The sequence below is a fragment of the Leopardus geoffroyi genome, chromosome C2, assembly GCF_018350155.1.
Source record: "Leopardus geoffroyi isolate Oge1 chromosome C2, O.geoffroyi_Oge1_pat1.0, whole genome shotgun sequence".
NCBI classification, from domain to species: domain Eukaryota; kingdom Metazoa; phylum Chordata; class Mammalia; order Carnivora; family Felidae; genus Leopardus; species Leopardus geoffroyi.
Genome location: NC_059333.1, coordinates 142,236,441 through 142,253,010, shown reverse-complemented (window position 1 = coordinate 142,253,010; position 16,570 = coordinate 142,236,441). Strand labels below are relative to the sequence as shown.

The window sequence follows — 16,570 nt, the reverse complement described above, 5'->3', positions numbered from 1 at the left end:
CCCCGGCAGCCCTTCTGCAACTTTATGAAAGACCCTGATCCAGAGGCACCCAGCTGAGTCTGTTCCTAACTCACAGGGACCCCGTGAGATAATAACGCTCATTGTTTATTGCTGCTAAGTTTTGTGGCAACTCGACGTACGGCCGTAGATAATGAGCATAACGTGCTGGCCTTGAGTGTGCACACAGCTCAGAGGTAGAGCTGCATGTATTTCCCCCTAAGGGTGCACCCACCCAGATCAAGACACAAAGAGTTCCAGCTCCTACAGGCTCCCTTGGCCCCTCCTGATCCAATCCCCTCCCCCAAATAACCATTATTTGGACCCCGATTCCCACAGATCGCTTTTGCCTGTTCTTGAGCTTTACATAAAGGGGATCCTACACTATAGTCTCTCTTGTGTTGGCCTTTACTTAGTCCATAGCATCTCTGACGTTCTCCGCCGTAGTGCATAAAGCCCCGGTTCTTTTTCCTTGCCGGGTAGTGTTCCAGTCTGCCCCATCGCCCTGCTTTCTTTTCCCCGCAGCACCGTCACTCTCTGAGCTTGCTGACCACTGGCCCTGTAGAAGATGAGCTCCTAGAAGGAGGCTGGCTCTTTATCTGACCTGCTCCCTGCTGTATCTTTAGCATCTAGGGCAGTGTTGTCCACACAGCAGGTGGCTAATGAATATCTGTTCAATTATTAACAAAGTGGACTCCCTCCTCGGAATCTCTCCCACCTTGTAACCCCCCGAGGGGGGCAGCCAGCGACTTCTGAGTTTCCCGGCAAAGGAGAAAAGCTCAAATTGCTCACACATCTCGGTCTGTGCACTAATTGTATTTGGCAACTGGTGGGCAGATCCTGATCGGATTTGACTCTCCTCCAGCGCTTGTGGGAATGTTGAAGTAGTGACAATAACAACAACAGTAACACACACACGGCTTTGTGAGGCCGTCTTCCCTGGCACTACATAGCACCTATTATGATGAGCTCATCAGGACAAAATGTTTTCCCCAGCGAGACCTGCCACCAGCCTGCCTTTCTGAGACCAGCACGCGAGGAGCCGTTACGTTAACGCGTCAAGAGAGACATGAGGGATTAAATTTGATACAATATTCTGTGTCGCCAGATATATCCAAAATATTTGTATGAACGTGTAATCAATATAAAACATCATTAAGGAGCTGTTTTACATTTTTAAATACTAAGTGCTTGAAATTGAGTGTCTATTTCATAATGACAGCTCTTCAGCCACATTCCAGGCACTCAGCAGCCACAGGTGGCTTGTGGCTGCCGAACCAGGCGGCACAGCTCGAGCTTGGGTGTGTGTGTGTGTATACACATATGTCCTGGTGTGTCAACAGCTCACAATACAAATTCGCTACCATCTAATTTAAAGGATGCTAATTTAAAGGAGCACTTACTGTGTGCCAGGTACTAAGTGTTTCACATGCATTAACCTAATTAATTATCTGAACAGCTTTACGAGGGAGGAGCCGCCATTCTACCCCTTTCACTGAGCAGATAACGGAGGCTTAGAGAGGTCACATGACCACCCCACTTCACGCAGCTTCTATAGGGCAGAGCTGGGATTTGAACCCAGGGGGACTGGCTCCAGAGCCCGCCCCCTTAACCACCACGCTGACTGCCTCTCGGGGACTTCTGGTGACGGTCGGGGCCAGGGCTCTGGACCCACGGGTGACAAAGCTGGGTGTCAGAGAGACACAGGGCCTCGTCCCGATGGCACCGGTGGCCCGAGGCAGTGCCGAAGCCTGAACCCAGGCTGTGGGCTCCGAGGCCAGAGCCTGCCGCTCTTCGGGCTGGGTCCTGTCTCTACTGAGCCCCTGGAAGGGAGAAGGACAGATTCACGTGGGAATGGCCCTCCGTGGCTGTGTAGCCACATGGTCCCCAGGACCCCAGGAGCCACAGATCGTGTTTTGAAGTCCCGCAGAGCAGCCGCCCCTGCGTCACCAGAGCAAGGTGCTCCTACCGCTGGCATGGGAGTGTCCCCTCGGGGCGGTGAGAGCCGTGGGCGGCAGGAGCCCGGAAGGCCCCGCGTGACCGTCAGGGGAAGACCGCACACTGGAGCTGACCCACGGATTCCGGGATTCCCACTGCGATCTCTAATTCATCTGAGCGCCCGTTCATTCCCGAGTCCTCAACGAATGCCTCCAGCGTGCCTGAAAGCCTGCTCCAGGGACCAACCCCAACGCGGTCCCTGCCCTCCCCGAGCCGACAAGCAGGCATACAAGACGCTGCGGAACACGTCTCTAATTACGAGAGAGACCAGTGGGGAGCGGGTAGGAACTGGGCGGCTGGTCAGGAAAACCTTTTCTGAGGAGGGGGCATCTGGGCTGAGCGGAGGGGCTGGCCACGAAGAAAGTGGCGGGGCAGTATCTAGAGAGAAGGAACGCCTGCCGGGGCCCTACGGGCCTCCGGCTTCCACTTGAGCTATGGCTGCCTCATCTGCAAACTGGAGATGAGACCAAAAATCCCCCGGAGGGTGTAGTGAGGCTCAATACAGTGTGAGGTGACTGAAGCCTACGGTGTTCCAGACACTGTCCAAGCCCCTCATTTCATTCTCTCCAGTCCCTAAAAGGCAGCTTCTATTCTATCGCCCGAGGCTCAGAGACGGGGAGTGGTTTTCCCAAGGTCACACAGCAGATAAGCAGCAGCCCCAGATTCGGAACCCGGGCAGACTGGCTTCAGAGCCCACACTTGTAACTACTACCGTCAGCAGCTGGGGCAGGCCAAGGGGGAGCTGGGTGGCTGTGGGGCCACGTTGGCGCCTGGGAGACGAGTCCGTAGTAAAGGCGGGAGCTCCCCAGGAAGGGTGGCAGGGCCAGACCACGAACTCTGGAAGGGCAAGGGCTCGCCTCTCCTCCCCGCCATCAAATCCCCCAGGTCCATCACACACGAAGTGCCCGACAACTGCGTGTGTGACTCCTTCCCTCGCGCTGCACGAAGAGACCAGTGAAGGGTGGAAACAAGAGCTGGACGGTGGCACACCTCAGCCAAAGCTGGTGGTGACTCCTAACAGCGAGGATGAAAATATACCGGCCATCTTGTGCTCGCTTCCTCTCAGGCCCCGGCCCTGTCGCTCCCCTCCCGGCACATTCACCGTCTCACCGCTCCTCAGCTTGCCAGGGCCTCCCCGCCCCAGGGCCTTTCAACTACACTCCCCAGGACCCCTCACTTGCACATGTCTCTGACTGGTGTCTTTTACTGTTCCAGCTCTTTCTATCCCTTCGTTAAGGGTCATCTTCTTCCCTGACCACACCACAGAAATCAAGCCCGGTCCACCGCAGACACGTTCCTGGCCTCGATCCTGCTCCTGTTTTTGTCTGTGGCCCCGTAAGACCCTGCCTATTCATTTACTGTCCGTCTACTCCCAACGGAAGGTCAGCTCCATGAGGGGAGGGATTTTTGTCTGTCCTGTTCACTGCTGTGACATCACTGCCTGGCACACAGCAGGGCCTCAGTGAGTATCTGTAAAAGGGAGAGAGGGAAGGAGGTCAGCAGGGAGGGGCAGGGGCGAGCAACCTGAAGGCCAGATGGCCTCAAAGGTTGTTTCTTACGATTTTTAGGTTGACAGAGACTTGACCCCAATTACCTGCAGAGAAGAGGCAGTTTAGAGGGAGGAGGAGAAGAAACAGGGCAGGAAAGATAAAGGAGAGTGAGCAAGAAGGAAAACGTGAGCAAGAACTCAGGCGACGGGACTCCTCCGGGGCCTCCCTTTCTTGTCCTGAAGACAAACTTGGAATGCCACAACTCTGGGGCGAGAAAAGGAAGGTAAACTTCTATCCACAAGGGTTTCGAAGTTTGGCCCATCTTAGGAGAGACCTTTCGGCTTCTTGACCCCTGTGGGAAATCAGGAGGCTCAGAGCAGGGCTCCAACCCTGAGGGAAGCCTGGCTGTGGTCCCCACAGCAAAGGGTCCCCCCAGCAGGTAGACGCTGGGACAGGAAATCCCTCTAGAGGGCAGTGTGGCAGGGGGCGCAGGCCGGACAGGCTTTGGGCACTCTTTGTCCTTGGACCTCCTTCCTGAGGGGCTCCCACCTCGTGACTGTAAAGCAAACCACGTCCCGCGCGGCCTGTGATTTCCCAGCACAGCGCCGGCCCCGGCCGGCGGCCCCACGCTCAGACACAGAGGCCTGTCTCGGACCAAACACAACACGATGCGCTGGTGGCCGTGACTGCGTCGGGACAACCGTGACTTCCCTTTCTAGGGGCTGACAACAGCTTCAGCCTGTCTCTGTCCGTGTGTCCTCCTGGTCTTTCTGTCTCACTCTCTCCAGACATCAATGGCTTAGATAAGAAGATTCTTCTAAACGGCTCAGCTAGTTGAGAAGATTCTCATCCGAAAGATGCTCTTTGAAGTTGTGCATTTTTCAGGCTCTCGTGATTAACTGCCTTTGCTACAAATTCTTGGAAATGAGCTCTTGTCCGGGGCCAAATAAGTACCCCTTCTGCTTCATCTCATATGACTGGAGGTCTCTGCCCCTTCCCCGGGTCGAGTTTTCCCCTCCCGTGGCTGCTCTGTGCCAACCCCAACCCCCCTCAAGCCTGTGGAACCAGGAAGGAGTGGTTGACAGTTTCCTGACTCGTGGCCACAGGGGCTGAAATTGCCCCCATGTCCTTATGACAGCTTTGTCCCTGATTTCAACGCCACCAACCGAGGATCTACCACATGTTCCACGTTTCTATTCATGTCTGTACTTAAGCCCATGTGAAGAATTACTTTTATTTCAGTTAACACCTTATTGATTTGTACTGCTAGGTAAATGGAGGCTGGGAGAGGTTAAATAACTTGACGAAGGGCATCGAAATTAGTTCCTGGGGGAGCCTGGGTGGCTCAGTTGGTTGAACATCCAACTCTTGATTTCGGCTCAGGTCATGATCTCACAGTTCGTGGGTTCGAGCCCCACATCAGGCTCTGTTGACAGTGTGGAGCCTGCTTGGGATTCTCTCTCTCTCTCTCTCTCTCTCTCTCCCTCCCTCTCTGCCCCTCTCCCACTCAGGCTCGTGCTTGCTCTCTCTCTCTCTCTCTCTCTCTCAAAATAAATAAACTTAAAAAAAAAAAAAAAAAGGAACTGGTTCCTGTTCTACCTGTTTCCACCAAGGGGCTAAGGGCCGATTCTTGGATCTACAGGCAAACCAGAGGAGTGCTTAGTTTTCATTGTAAAGGTGGGATGTGGGAAGATGGCCACGGGAGGTTGGACAGGGATTTTAATGAGGGATCTAAGCACCGTGAACCATTAGGCATAGGGTGTTGTAGAAACAAATGCTCCACTGGAGGATCTCAAAGTATCCTTCTCATTCCTTCTTTCCCAAAGGGCTAGAGTTGAAGGAACCACAGACCGTCACCACCTGGCAGCCAGACAAGAGGAGGACTGAGAAACAAGCAAAGAACCGAAGTCAGAGCCCAAGCATCAGGAAGGCTCCGGGCCCTGCTGGGTGGCCGTGTGATGCAGGGAGTCAGAATTGCACCACATGCCCTGGTGCAGACACCGACCTGCTGCATGCCACCTCACAGGTCCCTCGGCGACTCGAGGCCCCTGGGGCACCTCTCCCCGTGATCTGGTGACTCCAGTCTCTACTAATATCACGGGGGTGTCCTGAGGCTTAGGTGACATTCTCCTGAGAGCTACACTTTAAGCACTTGTGAGGAAAGGGTAAGAAATCCCAGGCTTTGTTGTTAACTATTCCAGCAGCTCCTTACTAACCTCCTTACTGATTTGCTCAAGTGGCTTCTACTATTCTCTGGTGGTCTGGCTGGTTCTCTGCCCAGGGCCCGCCTAACACCACTCCCTGTCTATGCTTCTAATCCTCTCATGGCTTTGGAGTCCAAAGATGTGGGTCCTTGGGTGTGGTTCCAGCAATCACCTGACCCTGGTGACTCACCTAGTCTCCAGCTCCTTAGCTGTAAAATGGGATGAATCGCCATCCCCAGCCAGGCTCACTGAGGTGTGTGAGGCTCCAAGGAGCTGAGGTTTGCAGACTCTGTGGGGTGTGGGTAGGTGACAGGTGAACGCTGCTCTGATCTTTCATTTTTTCCTGAACGTCCCTACGTTCGTTCCAGACCCTCTGACGCTATAAGATGAAAAGATACCACATATACTCTCAGGATCCCTGGAACTTGTAGCTTATCGAGTAACCATTACCACTCCTCCTAAGATCCAACCAGTAAGTGGAAAGACACATAAACGTTCGTGCTTCCTGCACGACTGCCTCACATGGAGGTCTTCTCTCCTCCTGAGCAGGATTGTGTGTTTAATTACAGTGAGTAACTATATTTGCTTTGCAGAACTGTTTATACCCAAAGCTATGAAAGATGTAATAAAAGGAAAAATCTATGCTTTTAAAGCACTTCAAAAGCGAATTTTACTTTCTCTATTTTCTGAAGCATCCCCGCAGGCCAGCTTCCCCTCCCACTTCCTCCAGGGGCCCATCAGCCTATACTACCCCCTGCAGGCAGGACAGATCCCCGTCCCCTCCAATGAGAGCTGTTTCTCTGCCCAAGAAAACCAACCCAGCCAGAATGAATCATATCATCCTTGATGCCCCTATCAGGAAGAGACAGGGTAGGTATCCAGCCAGTAGACCCACAAGGGACAAGGTATGACAGTTGTCATTACCCTCTCTAGGGCCCTAGAAGCTACGGTGTGAGAACAGCAGAGGGAGAGAGGCACCAGGAATCCATTCCCTTTGCACAGATGGGGACACTGAGGCCTATGGAAGGAAGGGATTTTCCCAAGGCCACTGACAGGTGGTTTAAGATCAGAGGGTAGAACTAGGGTGCTATGTGCCACCTCCTGTCGCTCTGGCTTCGAGAGGCGTGACAGCCTTTGAAAGATCTATAGGACTGGCCCACGGAAGGGGCTTTGGGGGAGCAAGCAAGCCTGTGACCGAGCCAGGCTGGGTCCTTCCCCAAGATCGTGCAGTGGGGGTTCCCACACCAGGGTCGAGAAGGTAGGAGGTTCTGCCCGACTCTGGGGAGGGGAGGGGGTCTCTGAGCTTTCAGGAGTGGAACTGAGATTCAGGCAGGAAGGATGGGGCTCAGTGTGCAGTGGGAGTGGCAGGAGGAGAGGCTGGAGAACCAAAGCCTCTGCAGGTCTTCAAAGCATCGCTGTCCCCTCCTCCCCCCACCCAACCCCCACCTAAGAGTTCAGAAGGGCACATACCAGAATGTCCAGGCAGGCGGCCTTCAGCAGGGTGATTTGGTCTGCAATGGTCAAGCCGGTGAAGCCGGGCAGACGTTTAGCAAACTCCACAATCTTAATAATGCACTTGGTGGCCAATTCACTGAATTTGTCCCAGAGGCCCAGGTCCAGTCGGACTCGATGGTCAGCACTGGAGTTCTAAGAGGGAAGGAAAAAACACTGTCAGGGGAGTTTCTGGAAAGCTCAACAGAAGGCAAGGAACACAGCATATTTCCGATTAATGCACTGATGTCTCAGTCTTGACCAGGGAGCTTCCTGTTGGGGTGGCTGCGTTTGGCTAGGATTCTTTTTCAAATGCTCAATACCGTATCCCTGCCCCAACGGATCATCAAATGACAGATACAGAAATGAAAAAAATAAGTGAAGTGAATTAGGAATGAGCTAAGAAGTGAAGGAATGATGGAATAAAGATTCACCGTTTCAGAACCCTGATGAATTACGGGCTCGAGGCATTGACCAAAGGGGCAATCCGTCATGGAATCACACACCCGCCATCTATGAAACAGTCACACCAGCATCCGAGTGGACCTCTCCACGGAACTGCAGGAAATCCAGGAGGCAGAGGAATGTGCTAAGTTCCGCTATGTGGGATGCGACTGTCACCACCCAGAATGCTAGAGACTCTGTCAAAGCAACGAATTGGTTTCTTCAACAAATACATTGCAAGGGGATCAAAAGAAACGGAAAGAGAAAGCTGCAGACTAGAAGCAACGCGACTTAGGCGCCGATGGACCGGCGAATGGGCAAATCACGGCACACCCGCTCTGGCCTGCGGGAACAACAAAGGGAGCACCCACACAGCCCGCAAGCACAGATGAGCCCCAGAAGCATCAGGCCAGGCGAAGAAGGCAGACACAAAAACCTGCACGCAGAAGGAGTCCACTTGCAGGACATTCTGAGAACAGCAGCACTATAAGGGAGAGAGAAGACCACTGGGGTCCAGGGGCTAGGTAGGGACAGAGGCACAGGAGGGGACTAAAAAAAAAAAAAAAAAAAAAGTTAGGAGGCTTATCAATTGTAACGTATAGACCTTAGCTGAATTCTGATTCAAATACGCTAAAAACACAGACACCCATTGCAAGAATGGGAATGTGAGATCTCACTGTGAGATGCCACTTGCGATGTGTGAGATGCTACTTTCATGTGACGAAAACATGGCTGCTACGCTTTTGTTGGTGGCAGTTCCCCCCCCCCCCCACCACCGAGAACATTAACATATTCACAGGCCAAAGAACATATTCGTGACTGACTTCTGGATAACATAGAACGGGGAGACAGCGTGACGAGGGCTGGGAGTTGAAGTAAGATAGGCTGGGGAGTGATCACAGCGTTCGTTACTCGATTCTCTCCAACTTCCGCATTGTGTCTGCAAGTTTTCGTAATGGAGAGGTAAGAAAGGGACGGTGTGAATTAAAACAAAATGCTACACTGACAACAGCAGAGCACAGACTCTCTAGCGGACGTCAGTGCTGTGATGGTCACACGCGCGCTTCCCCGGGCGCCCCGGGTCCCACCGCCAGGCTGGGCTCTCGGGACACGCTCGCTCGGTGCTAGGACACAGCTCCCTGAGGGGAGCCCCAGGAGGGCACAGCTGCTCCTTCTGGGAGGGACCGGCCTTCTCACCCCCCCAGCAGCTTTCATTCTGGACCCCGAGGCCCAGGTTCCTGGGGGAGCCTCAGAAGAAATCAGGGGGAAGCCCTCCTCTCATCCCCCTACGGGAAGATTAGATTTCAGTCCGACTCCGGGCGCCTACTGGCCGGATTCCTCCATCTATTCGAATACTCCTTCCTTCACTCACGCATTCGCCTTCCTCTCTTGCTCCCACCCTCTGTTCCACCAATGCTTCCTGATCCACCTTCAGGCCGCCAGGGGCCGGGGTGTAACTGCTGAGCACACCCGACGTGCTCCCTCCCCTGGTGAGCTGACAGCGGGGCAGGGAAAGCGCCCGGTGCTCTGGGGACGTGCCACAAGGCAGGAGCCATCCAGGCAGGCCCCGGGCTCCGAACTTCGCCCAACCCCACGGTCACCGGCCAAGGAGGGGCTAGCTGTTCTCCGCATCATCCTGAGACAGGGAAAGCCCTTTCAGAGAGGAGAGCTAACTTGTCCACGAGGGGCCGGAAGTGGCTCCCAGGTCTACCTGATCCCCGACAGGCGAGCCCTCCGGAAGCGACGCCTCAGTCTTCCCGGGGGTAAGGAGGGACAGCTGCCCTCCAAGGCTGCAGGGAGGTGCGCAGGGTCCCGGGGGCGCAGGCGGTGCCTGGTGTGTCCCGGGGGGTTTGGTCAGCGTTGGACCCCTTTCCTCAGCAGTGCCAACTGCCAACGGCACTGCCGGAGGGTTCAGACAACGGCAATGACCATCTTCTCCTCTGTCCTCTGGAGCAGAGGTAGCATGGCCAGCCACGTCCCCGTACTGGTTCCCACTCCGTGGCCCGTTACGAGCCTCAACCTGGCTTTCCTCGTTTAGCCAGTAAGGAGGATGCTCGGAGGACGCACAGGAAACAGAACGCCACTAAGGATTTGCCAGAAATTACTGAAGGTCTCAGCTTCTGCTTAGGACCACACTAACACACACCCAAGAAAGTGGTTGGTTGGCTTGTTTTCTTCTACTTTTCCTTCTCTAATCTCCAGAGCAGAATCTCCTGCCTGGATCACTGCAACAGCCTCCTCCCTGGCTTCCCTCATTCCACTCTGGCTGCCTTATAGTCTATTCTGATCAAAGGAATGAAAGGGATCCCTTGAAAACAAAAGTCAAAGCAAGTCAATGTACTACTCCGAATCTCCACTGCTTTCTCATTTCATCCCCAGAGCCAAAGTCATGTCACTGGCCTGCAAGGCCTCCCCAGATCCGGGCCCTGCTCTCCGACCTCCCGTCCTCCCACTATTCTTCAGCTCACTCCACCCAGCCTCACGGGTCTCTTGCTTGCCCGGAACAGGTGGGCATATGCCTGCCTCTGGGTCTTTGCACTGGGTGTTCCATCCACCCGGACTGCTGTTCCCTCAGCTACCCACATGATGCACTCCCTCCTTACTCCAAGTATTTGATCGAATAGGTCACTCTCTCTTGAGCCCCACTCTGGCCTCCTCTACTGAAAACTACAGGACCCCCCCACCTGGCACTCCGTGCCCCCCACCCTGCTCGAAGTTTACTGTGCTTGTCTCCTGACACACTGGCCTTCACTTACGTACGCGGGGTCTCCCTGCCCCATTTCACGCTGCTTTGTCCTCAGTGTCTACAGCAACTGCCCGGTACACGGCAGACAGAGGCTCAGTAAGTACGCGTTAAATGAACCAGCGAGGAATGAAGTTCCCCCAAATCCTTGCTAGTTTCAGGTCTCGGGAAGACCAGAATTCTGAGGATGGGGCTCTCCGGGCGGGGGTCTAGGCCTGGTCACGAGGCCGCCGCTGCCTCCGGACGTAGAACTGAACCACCCCGATGGACGGGGAGGCCCCCTGGGCCTGGCGTTCAGGACTCGGACAAATGTCAACAGTTCAGAGAAGGGTGCCGTGCACCCGAATCTTGGGTTCCTCACCTCTGTGAAAATCAGCCCAGAGTGTCAACAAAGCGAGCTTTCGTTTTTAATGCTGGGGGTGGCAGGGGGGATGCCGCAGAAGGCCTCCAAAAGGTGGCCGCCAACGTTACCTTCTGCAACACCCCCCGGCAGAAAGTGGGCGCGCATCCTCCAGATTGATTTCATTCCTTCCTCAAGGACCTTGGTGGAGCACAGTACACTCAGGGGAACACCAGAGCAAGACGTGCGGCCATTCGGGCTGTAATTAAATTTAATAGGCAGTTTATCCCGTTTGTAGGAAGATGACACGGAAGAGAGGGACAGAGAGGCGAGCTTGCGGCGGGCGATCATTTGACAACAGAGTATCCATCTGGAAAAAAAGCCATTGGCCCGACCCAGCGAGTGTGAACGCAGCCTTCATCAGCATCATATGAGCTTACTTCACCACACTCCGGGCTGAGGGAGAGAAGCCTGTCGTACCTTCTATTAAAAATAATGCACCGCCGTCTTAATGGCATGTAAATCTAACTCACTATTATGCAAACTGAAGGGAAGAGGCAGTTAATAAAACACAAAATAACCTGGTGTTTTATTATACTGGTTGCTCGATTCATAGGCATGAGGTTGAAAATGGCTTATATATTATCTGCCAGCTGCAGCGAATGGAGAGCCCTGCTTGTTTGAGTCGGTAAGGAAGGCGGTTACGGGGAGCACGGAGGGAAGTGTGGGTTTTCCGCGGCACTTCCGAAATGGGGGGGGGCGGGGGGGGGAGAATGAGAGAGTGAGAAGCTGGGGTGGTGGGGGAGGCCCTTGCTAACAGCTGAGGAGAAGCTCGGCCAAGACCAAGGGGGGAAGGCAGGCCTTCCTCCAACTCTCGCCCCCGGACCCCCATGTCCCCCCTCTCCCTCCCCCACTCCTCCTCAGTGGGGGGGAAGCCCATCTCCAGGTGGGAGCCCCAGCCTGCCTTCCCAGAATGCTGTGCGGCGGGGACCCTACGGAGGGGCCACCCTAGGGCCATCTTTAGCAGCAGCAAAGCCCAACCCCGCCATGAAATCCAATTATACGGCCATTTTTGTCACACAGAGGGATCCCTGTCCTGATTGCTGCTGCTTGCAGAACGAGACCCATCAACGGGGACGGAATCACCAGTGACTTAAAGTCCTGTTTGTGGCAGCTCCCAGATACTGAGGCGGCTCAGACAGGCTGCGTGTTGCTCCTTTTTTAGCCAAGGAGGAGATGCAAACTCTTCCAAATAGGTAAGTCTCCCAGGGAACGCTGGGCACGTCTGCTAGGAGGGTGCCCCCCCCCGCCGCCCCTTTCCCTAGGCCTGAATCTGCCCGTCGACCACGGGACAGGCTGATGCCCAAGCTGTATTTGCAGGACGCTCCTGTCTTCCACACTCCAGGGCACATGGCCCAATGTCGCACCCAACAGCCCCCAGAGGCAGGCGCGGTTCCCAGAGCTTCACAACCAGCTCCCTCTCCTCCTCCCCGCACCCTCATCCGGTGGGAGCTGTTCTCGTCCCATGTGGCCGGGATGGAGGCCGAGGCCCAGAGAAGTCAAGTCACTTGTGTGAGGCGCCCAGCCGTCAGGCGGAGGGCACAGGGGCCTCGCGAGGCAGTGTTGGCACTCCCTGCCGTCACGCCACTTCGCCCACCCCCTCGCTCCGGGGTCACCTCGTATTCTGCTCCTGGCCTGACCTTGCTGTCTTCTAGAGACTGCTACTGCACTTGCCATCTCCCTCCTGGCTGGAGGTGCTGGAGGCTCCCAGCGGGTGGCTGAAAGATCCACGGCATCATTATTAGGACAGCATTCTGTGCCAGGCCAGCATCTCTCTGTGGTCAGCAAACACGCATCTAGGCGCTAGGACGACACGGCCTTAGGAATGTACCAGCTGGGGGGTGTCCGTCAGTGGGAGGAGGGAGGCACAGAGGCCCTCAGCACACATTTCGCATTCTCCTCAGACCCGGACGCTTCCAACAGGTGGGGAGAGGCAGCTTGGCAGCCATCCAACAACCAGGGCAGGGACCAGCCCCTGGGTAGCCAGGGCTCTGAGTAACGGGCCGTGGGCAGTAACAAGGGTCTCGAACCCAGGACCTCCCCGAGAGTTTCTTGGAAGTCTGCCTAGAAGCAAGCATGATATCCCTGAAGGTAATGTTTTAGGGTAATGTTTTAGGGGTGTTCCTGCACCCTCCCTGCCTAAGATTCTGGGACCAACACATGAGGTGCCCCTGGACGGCTGCAGCCCCTTCACGGCTGGGGATCTTAGAGATTCGGGCGGGGGGGGACCGTGGCGGAGTGTTGGGGTATAGCCTTTGGAATATACCAGAGTACGAATCAGTGTTCCAGAGGACGTCCAGGAGATGCTAGATTTTGGGGTGGTCTCAGCTACTCTGAAAGGCCACTCATGGCTTCTGGAACTCCGGGCACACATCTGAGAACGAACCAAAGCTCTGCCCTGCTTACCTGCCAAAGCGTTCCGGCCAGGCACAGAACAGCCAGGGCTCACCCTCTTGGCTTGCTTCTCCTGTCTAGAAAGCCCACTGGGCTCTCTGTTGCCAATGCTCACATACCTTATTCCAGCTCACAAAGGCCCCGCCAGCTAGCCCTGACCTATCTCCTTCGGCTCTGCATCCAGTCCTCTCTTTGCCAAACGCCTGGCCCTGCTCATGCTATTCCCTTGACCGGAAGTGTCTTTTCCTTTCCCCACCGCGCGGTAAGATCCAGGGAAATGTAGCACAGTGCCTAGAGGGCATTTTTCATTAAAAGCCAAAGACTCGTGACGTGTACTGCCAGAGGTTTCTAAAAGCTCACAAAACATGTGACAACATTTGATTTTCAGCCAGACTTCACAGAAGAGCAGAACGCACGGAAGGGTGAATGTCCATGCGCTCAATTCCACACTCGGCAGGTGTTTTGGGGTGAATTGTGTCCCCCTCCCCGCAAAGATATGTCGAGGTCCTAACACTGGTAACTTCAGAATGTGACCTTACTTGGAAATGGGGTCTCCACGCAGGTTATCAACTTAAAAATGAGGTCACTGGGCCAGACTCAATCTAGTCTGACCAGTGATAATGGGAAATGCGGACAGAGAGAGATGTGCACGGACGTGAAGACAGAGGATTGGAGTAATGCTTCTACAAGCCGAGGAGTGCCAAGGATTGCCCTCAACAGCAGAAGCTGTAAGAGGCCGGGAAGGATTCTTCCCTAGAGCCGCCAGAGAGAGCATGGCCCTTCTGACATCTTAATATTGGACTTCCAGCTTCCAGAGCTGTGAGACAATAAATTTCTGTTGGCTTAAGCCACCCAGTGTGTGGTACTTTGTTATGGAGGCCCTAGGAGACGAATACAGTAGGGATACAGTCAATGTGTGTCAGAAAATGAAAGCACGGTGTACGTGAAACAGACAGGGCAGGTATGTTTACTGGCAGAAAACAGGCTCACAAAAGATAAGAGCTCGTTCAAGGTCAGACAACTGGGAGGTGGCAGAGTGGAGACTAGAACTCGGGCCTCGAGATGCCCCCATCTCCCCCCCATGCGTCTCTCCTGGTCGGGGGGGGGGGGGGAGGCTGATCTCCTGAGCGTCAGGTCCTGCTTCTTGGGCTGATCCCAGGGTTAGTTTTCTAGAACGAAGGCCAAGTCTGCAAATGGCCGGAACCGCTTACAATACCCTTCCTTTTCTAAAGCACCCGTTTCCTGGGGAGTCTTTTGGAGCTTTGTTTAATGTTTCGGTTAGTGGCCACTTTTCTGAGTCGATTAAGGGCTCCTTAGATCTCCACAGCTCAACCTCACGGGCCCCGCGGAGGGCAGCTTATTTCCACACGGCGTTCATCACCCGATCCAGAGGAGACATGCCCATTTCGCACCTCTCTCCGCCAGAACCTGCACTGGGTGCTCTGGAGCAGCTGTTTCACTAGCCTTCCCAGCAATCCCGTGAGGCGGGCACCGTGCAAATCCGATTCTGCAGAGGAGGGGGCCGAGGCTCCTCTGGTGGATCACGCACAGGCAAGACCGTAGGTCTACGAAGCCCGAAAACCCAAATGACACAGTTGCTGGAGTTGGACCTATGGAAACAGAGGGAATCTCCTCAGAGCTAGGATGCTTCCTCTGGTTTGCTTCTTCATTCTGTTTTGGAGACTCCTCTATAAATAGCCCCTGCCCGGTTTTCCACCTTTCCCTTGGGATCCCCCTCCCGCTCCTCCTGGTTTTTGGAGGGGTGGTCACTGGTTAGGAATCTTCCCAAGGAGACTAGTTCTGAAGCTTGGAGGTCAGAGCCCTGCCCGGGCCGGGTGTGGAGGGCGGGGGTGGGGGGACATATGTTCCTGCCTCCCCACCCATTTCTGCTGCCTCCTCGGGCCTGACCATTTGTCCCAAAGCTACCCTAATTCGAGACGAAAAAGGAACTACTCTTTCAAAGGTCTGTCGGTGGGTGGCTAGCTGCCTTTTTAATTCCTCTCTGCCCACTTATTCCAAAGGCATCTGACAGGGATGCCAGGCTAGTGAAGATGCCAGGAAGTTTCCTCGCAGTGGAAGCAACTGCCTGTCTAAAAAAAGCTCTTTATAAAAAAAAAAAAAAAAAAAAAAAAAAAGCTCAACTCGGAACTAAGAGCTTGCCGGGAATGTGTTATGGCTGCTGTTATTTATTTATATCCCCACCTACTTCCAGAAAGGATCTGAAGCTGCTTACAATAAAAACTGAGCTAGATCTGTGTACGGAGAGTAGAAATAAAGAGAAAAGCCAGATGAGAGGCTGTATCCGAGCAGACTTGATTCCACAAATGGGCAGCGTGCTTCTGGAAGGAGGTCGGCTGCCCTACGTGTGGTTAAGTTCCCTCGCAGAGGGAAAACAGGTGTATTTCCACTTTCCCTGTTGGATCCAAAAGAGGTGTAGAAAGTCCCCACAAAGTGCTTAGGATGATGGGAACGGACGGTGTCTCACCAAAGACAGACGGACGGGGAGGGGTCCTGGAGGCCGTCAGGGAAGCTCCCTGCCTTGGGCCTTTCAAAAGCGGACCCCGAGACTAGGATCTGAACGCAAGCAGCTTACTGGGAAAAGGTCTCAGGAAGCACTGGAGGAGGGGGGAGGGGAAAGAGGTCCAGGAAGACCATCCCTGTGGGCAGGTGGGCTCCTCTTGCTGGGAAGCCCTGGGAAATGGTTTAGAGAATACCTAAGGGGTCTCCTCCCCAGGGGCAAGGAAGCTACGGCTTCACCCACCAGCTTCTACTCGTTCTTGGGTGGGGTGTTAGTGCCCCACGTGAGCCAAGCAGCTCCGGCAGCCAGAGCAAGCCTTCAGGGAGGGTCACACTTGTAGTGTGAGCCCTGGGACAGGGCTGGGGCCCTGCCAGCCCCTGCTGCGCTCTCTGGGAAGGCTGGGCAGGCAGCCTCACTAGCCTGGACACAGGGAGAACCAGACCTGTGGTGTAAAGAGAATCCAAAAGGAGAGGCTACCGGGTTTGGAGGGAGGCCCGGGGGAAGGGAAGGTTGTAGAGGCCGAGGCCGACCAGAATCCTGGGCTGGCTTTTGGGGTGGGAAGGAGCTATGCCGACTTTCAGAGGGAGGTCCGTCCCGAAGGAGCATTTTGGTCCCAGGCCCTTTAGGAAGCCAGGCCACACCAGGGCATGTGTTCTAGGCAGAGGCAATGCTACACCTTGTGTTTGCCCAGCCTTCCCCCAGAGTAGAGTAGACGCCATTTCATCGGGTTACCAGGTGAGTCAGGGCCTGGGGGACGGCCTAGACCACACTAAGGGATCCCGCCTGGGCCAGAAGGGAGAGACCCCTAATATCGTAGCAAATGATCCCGGATATTGTCAGAAAATGTCTCTCACCTCATGACCTGGCTCCAAAGTCTCCACTTCCAGAAAG

At 54.7% G+C, this 16,570-nt stretch overlaps 1 protein-coding gene across 13 annotated transcripts in view; it reads right to left on the bottom strand.

The window, feature by feature from the left end:
* The window catches only part of RARB (retinoic acid receptor beta), an 876,710-nt gene that overhangs the window by 8,918 nt on the left and 851,222 nt on the right, over positions 1 to 16,570 (bottom strand). For all 13 annotated transcript variants that reach the window (XR_006700944.1, XM_045436330.1, XM_045436327.1 and 10 more), the window contains one exon: positions 7,160 to 7,336. Coding sequence is in view for 12 of the 13 variants with exons in the window: in XM_045436330.1 (XP_045292286.1) it covers positions 7,160 to 7,336 (177 nt within the window). In the remaining variant the exon portion in view is untranslated. The remainder of the gene's footprint in view (positions 1 to 7,159; positions 7,337 to 16,570) is intronic.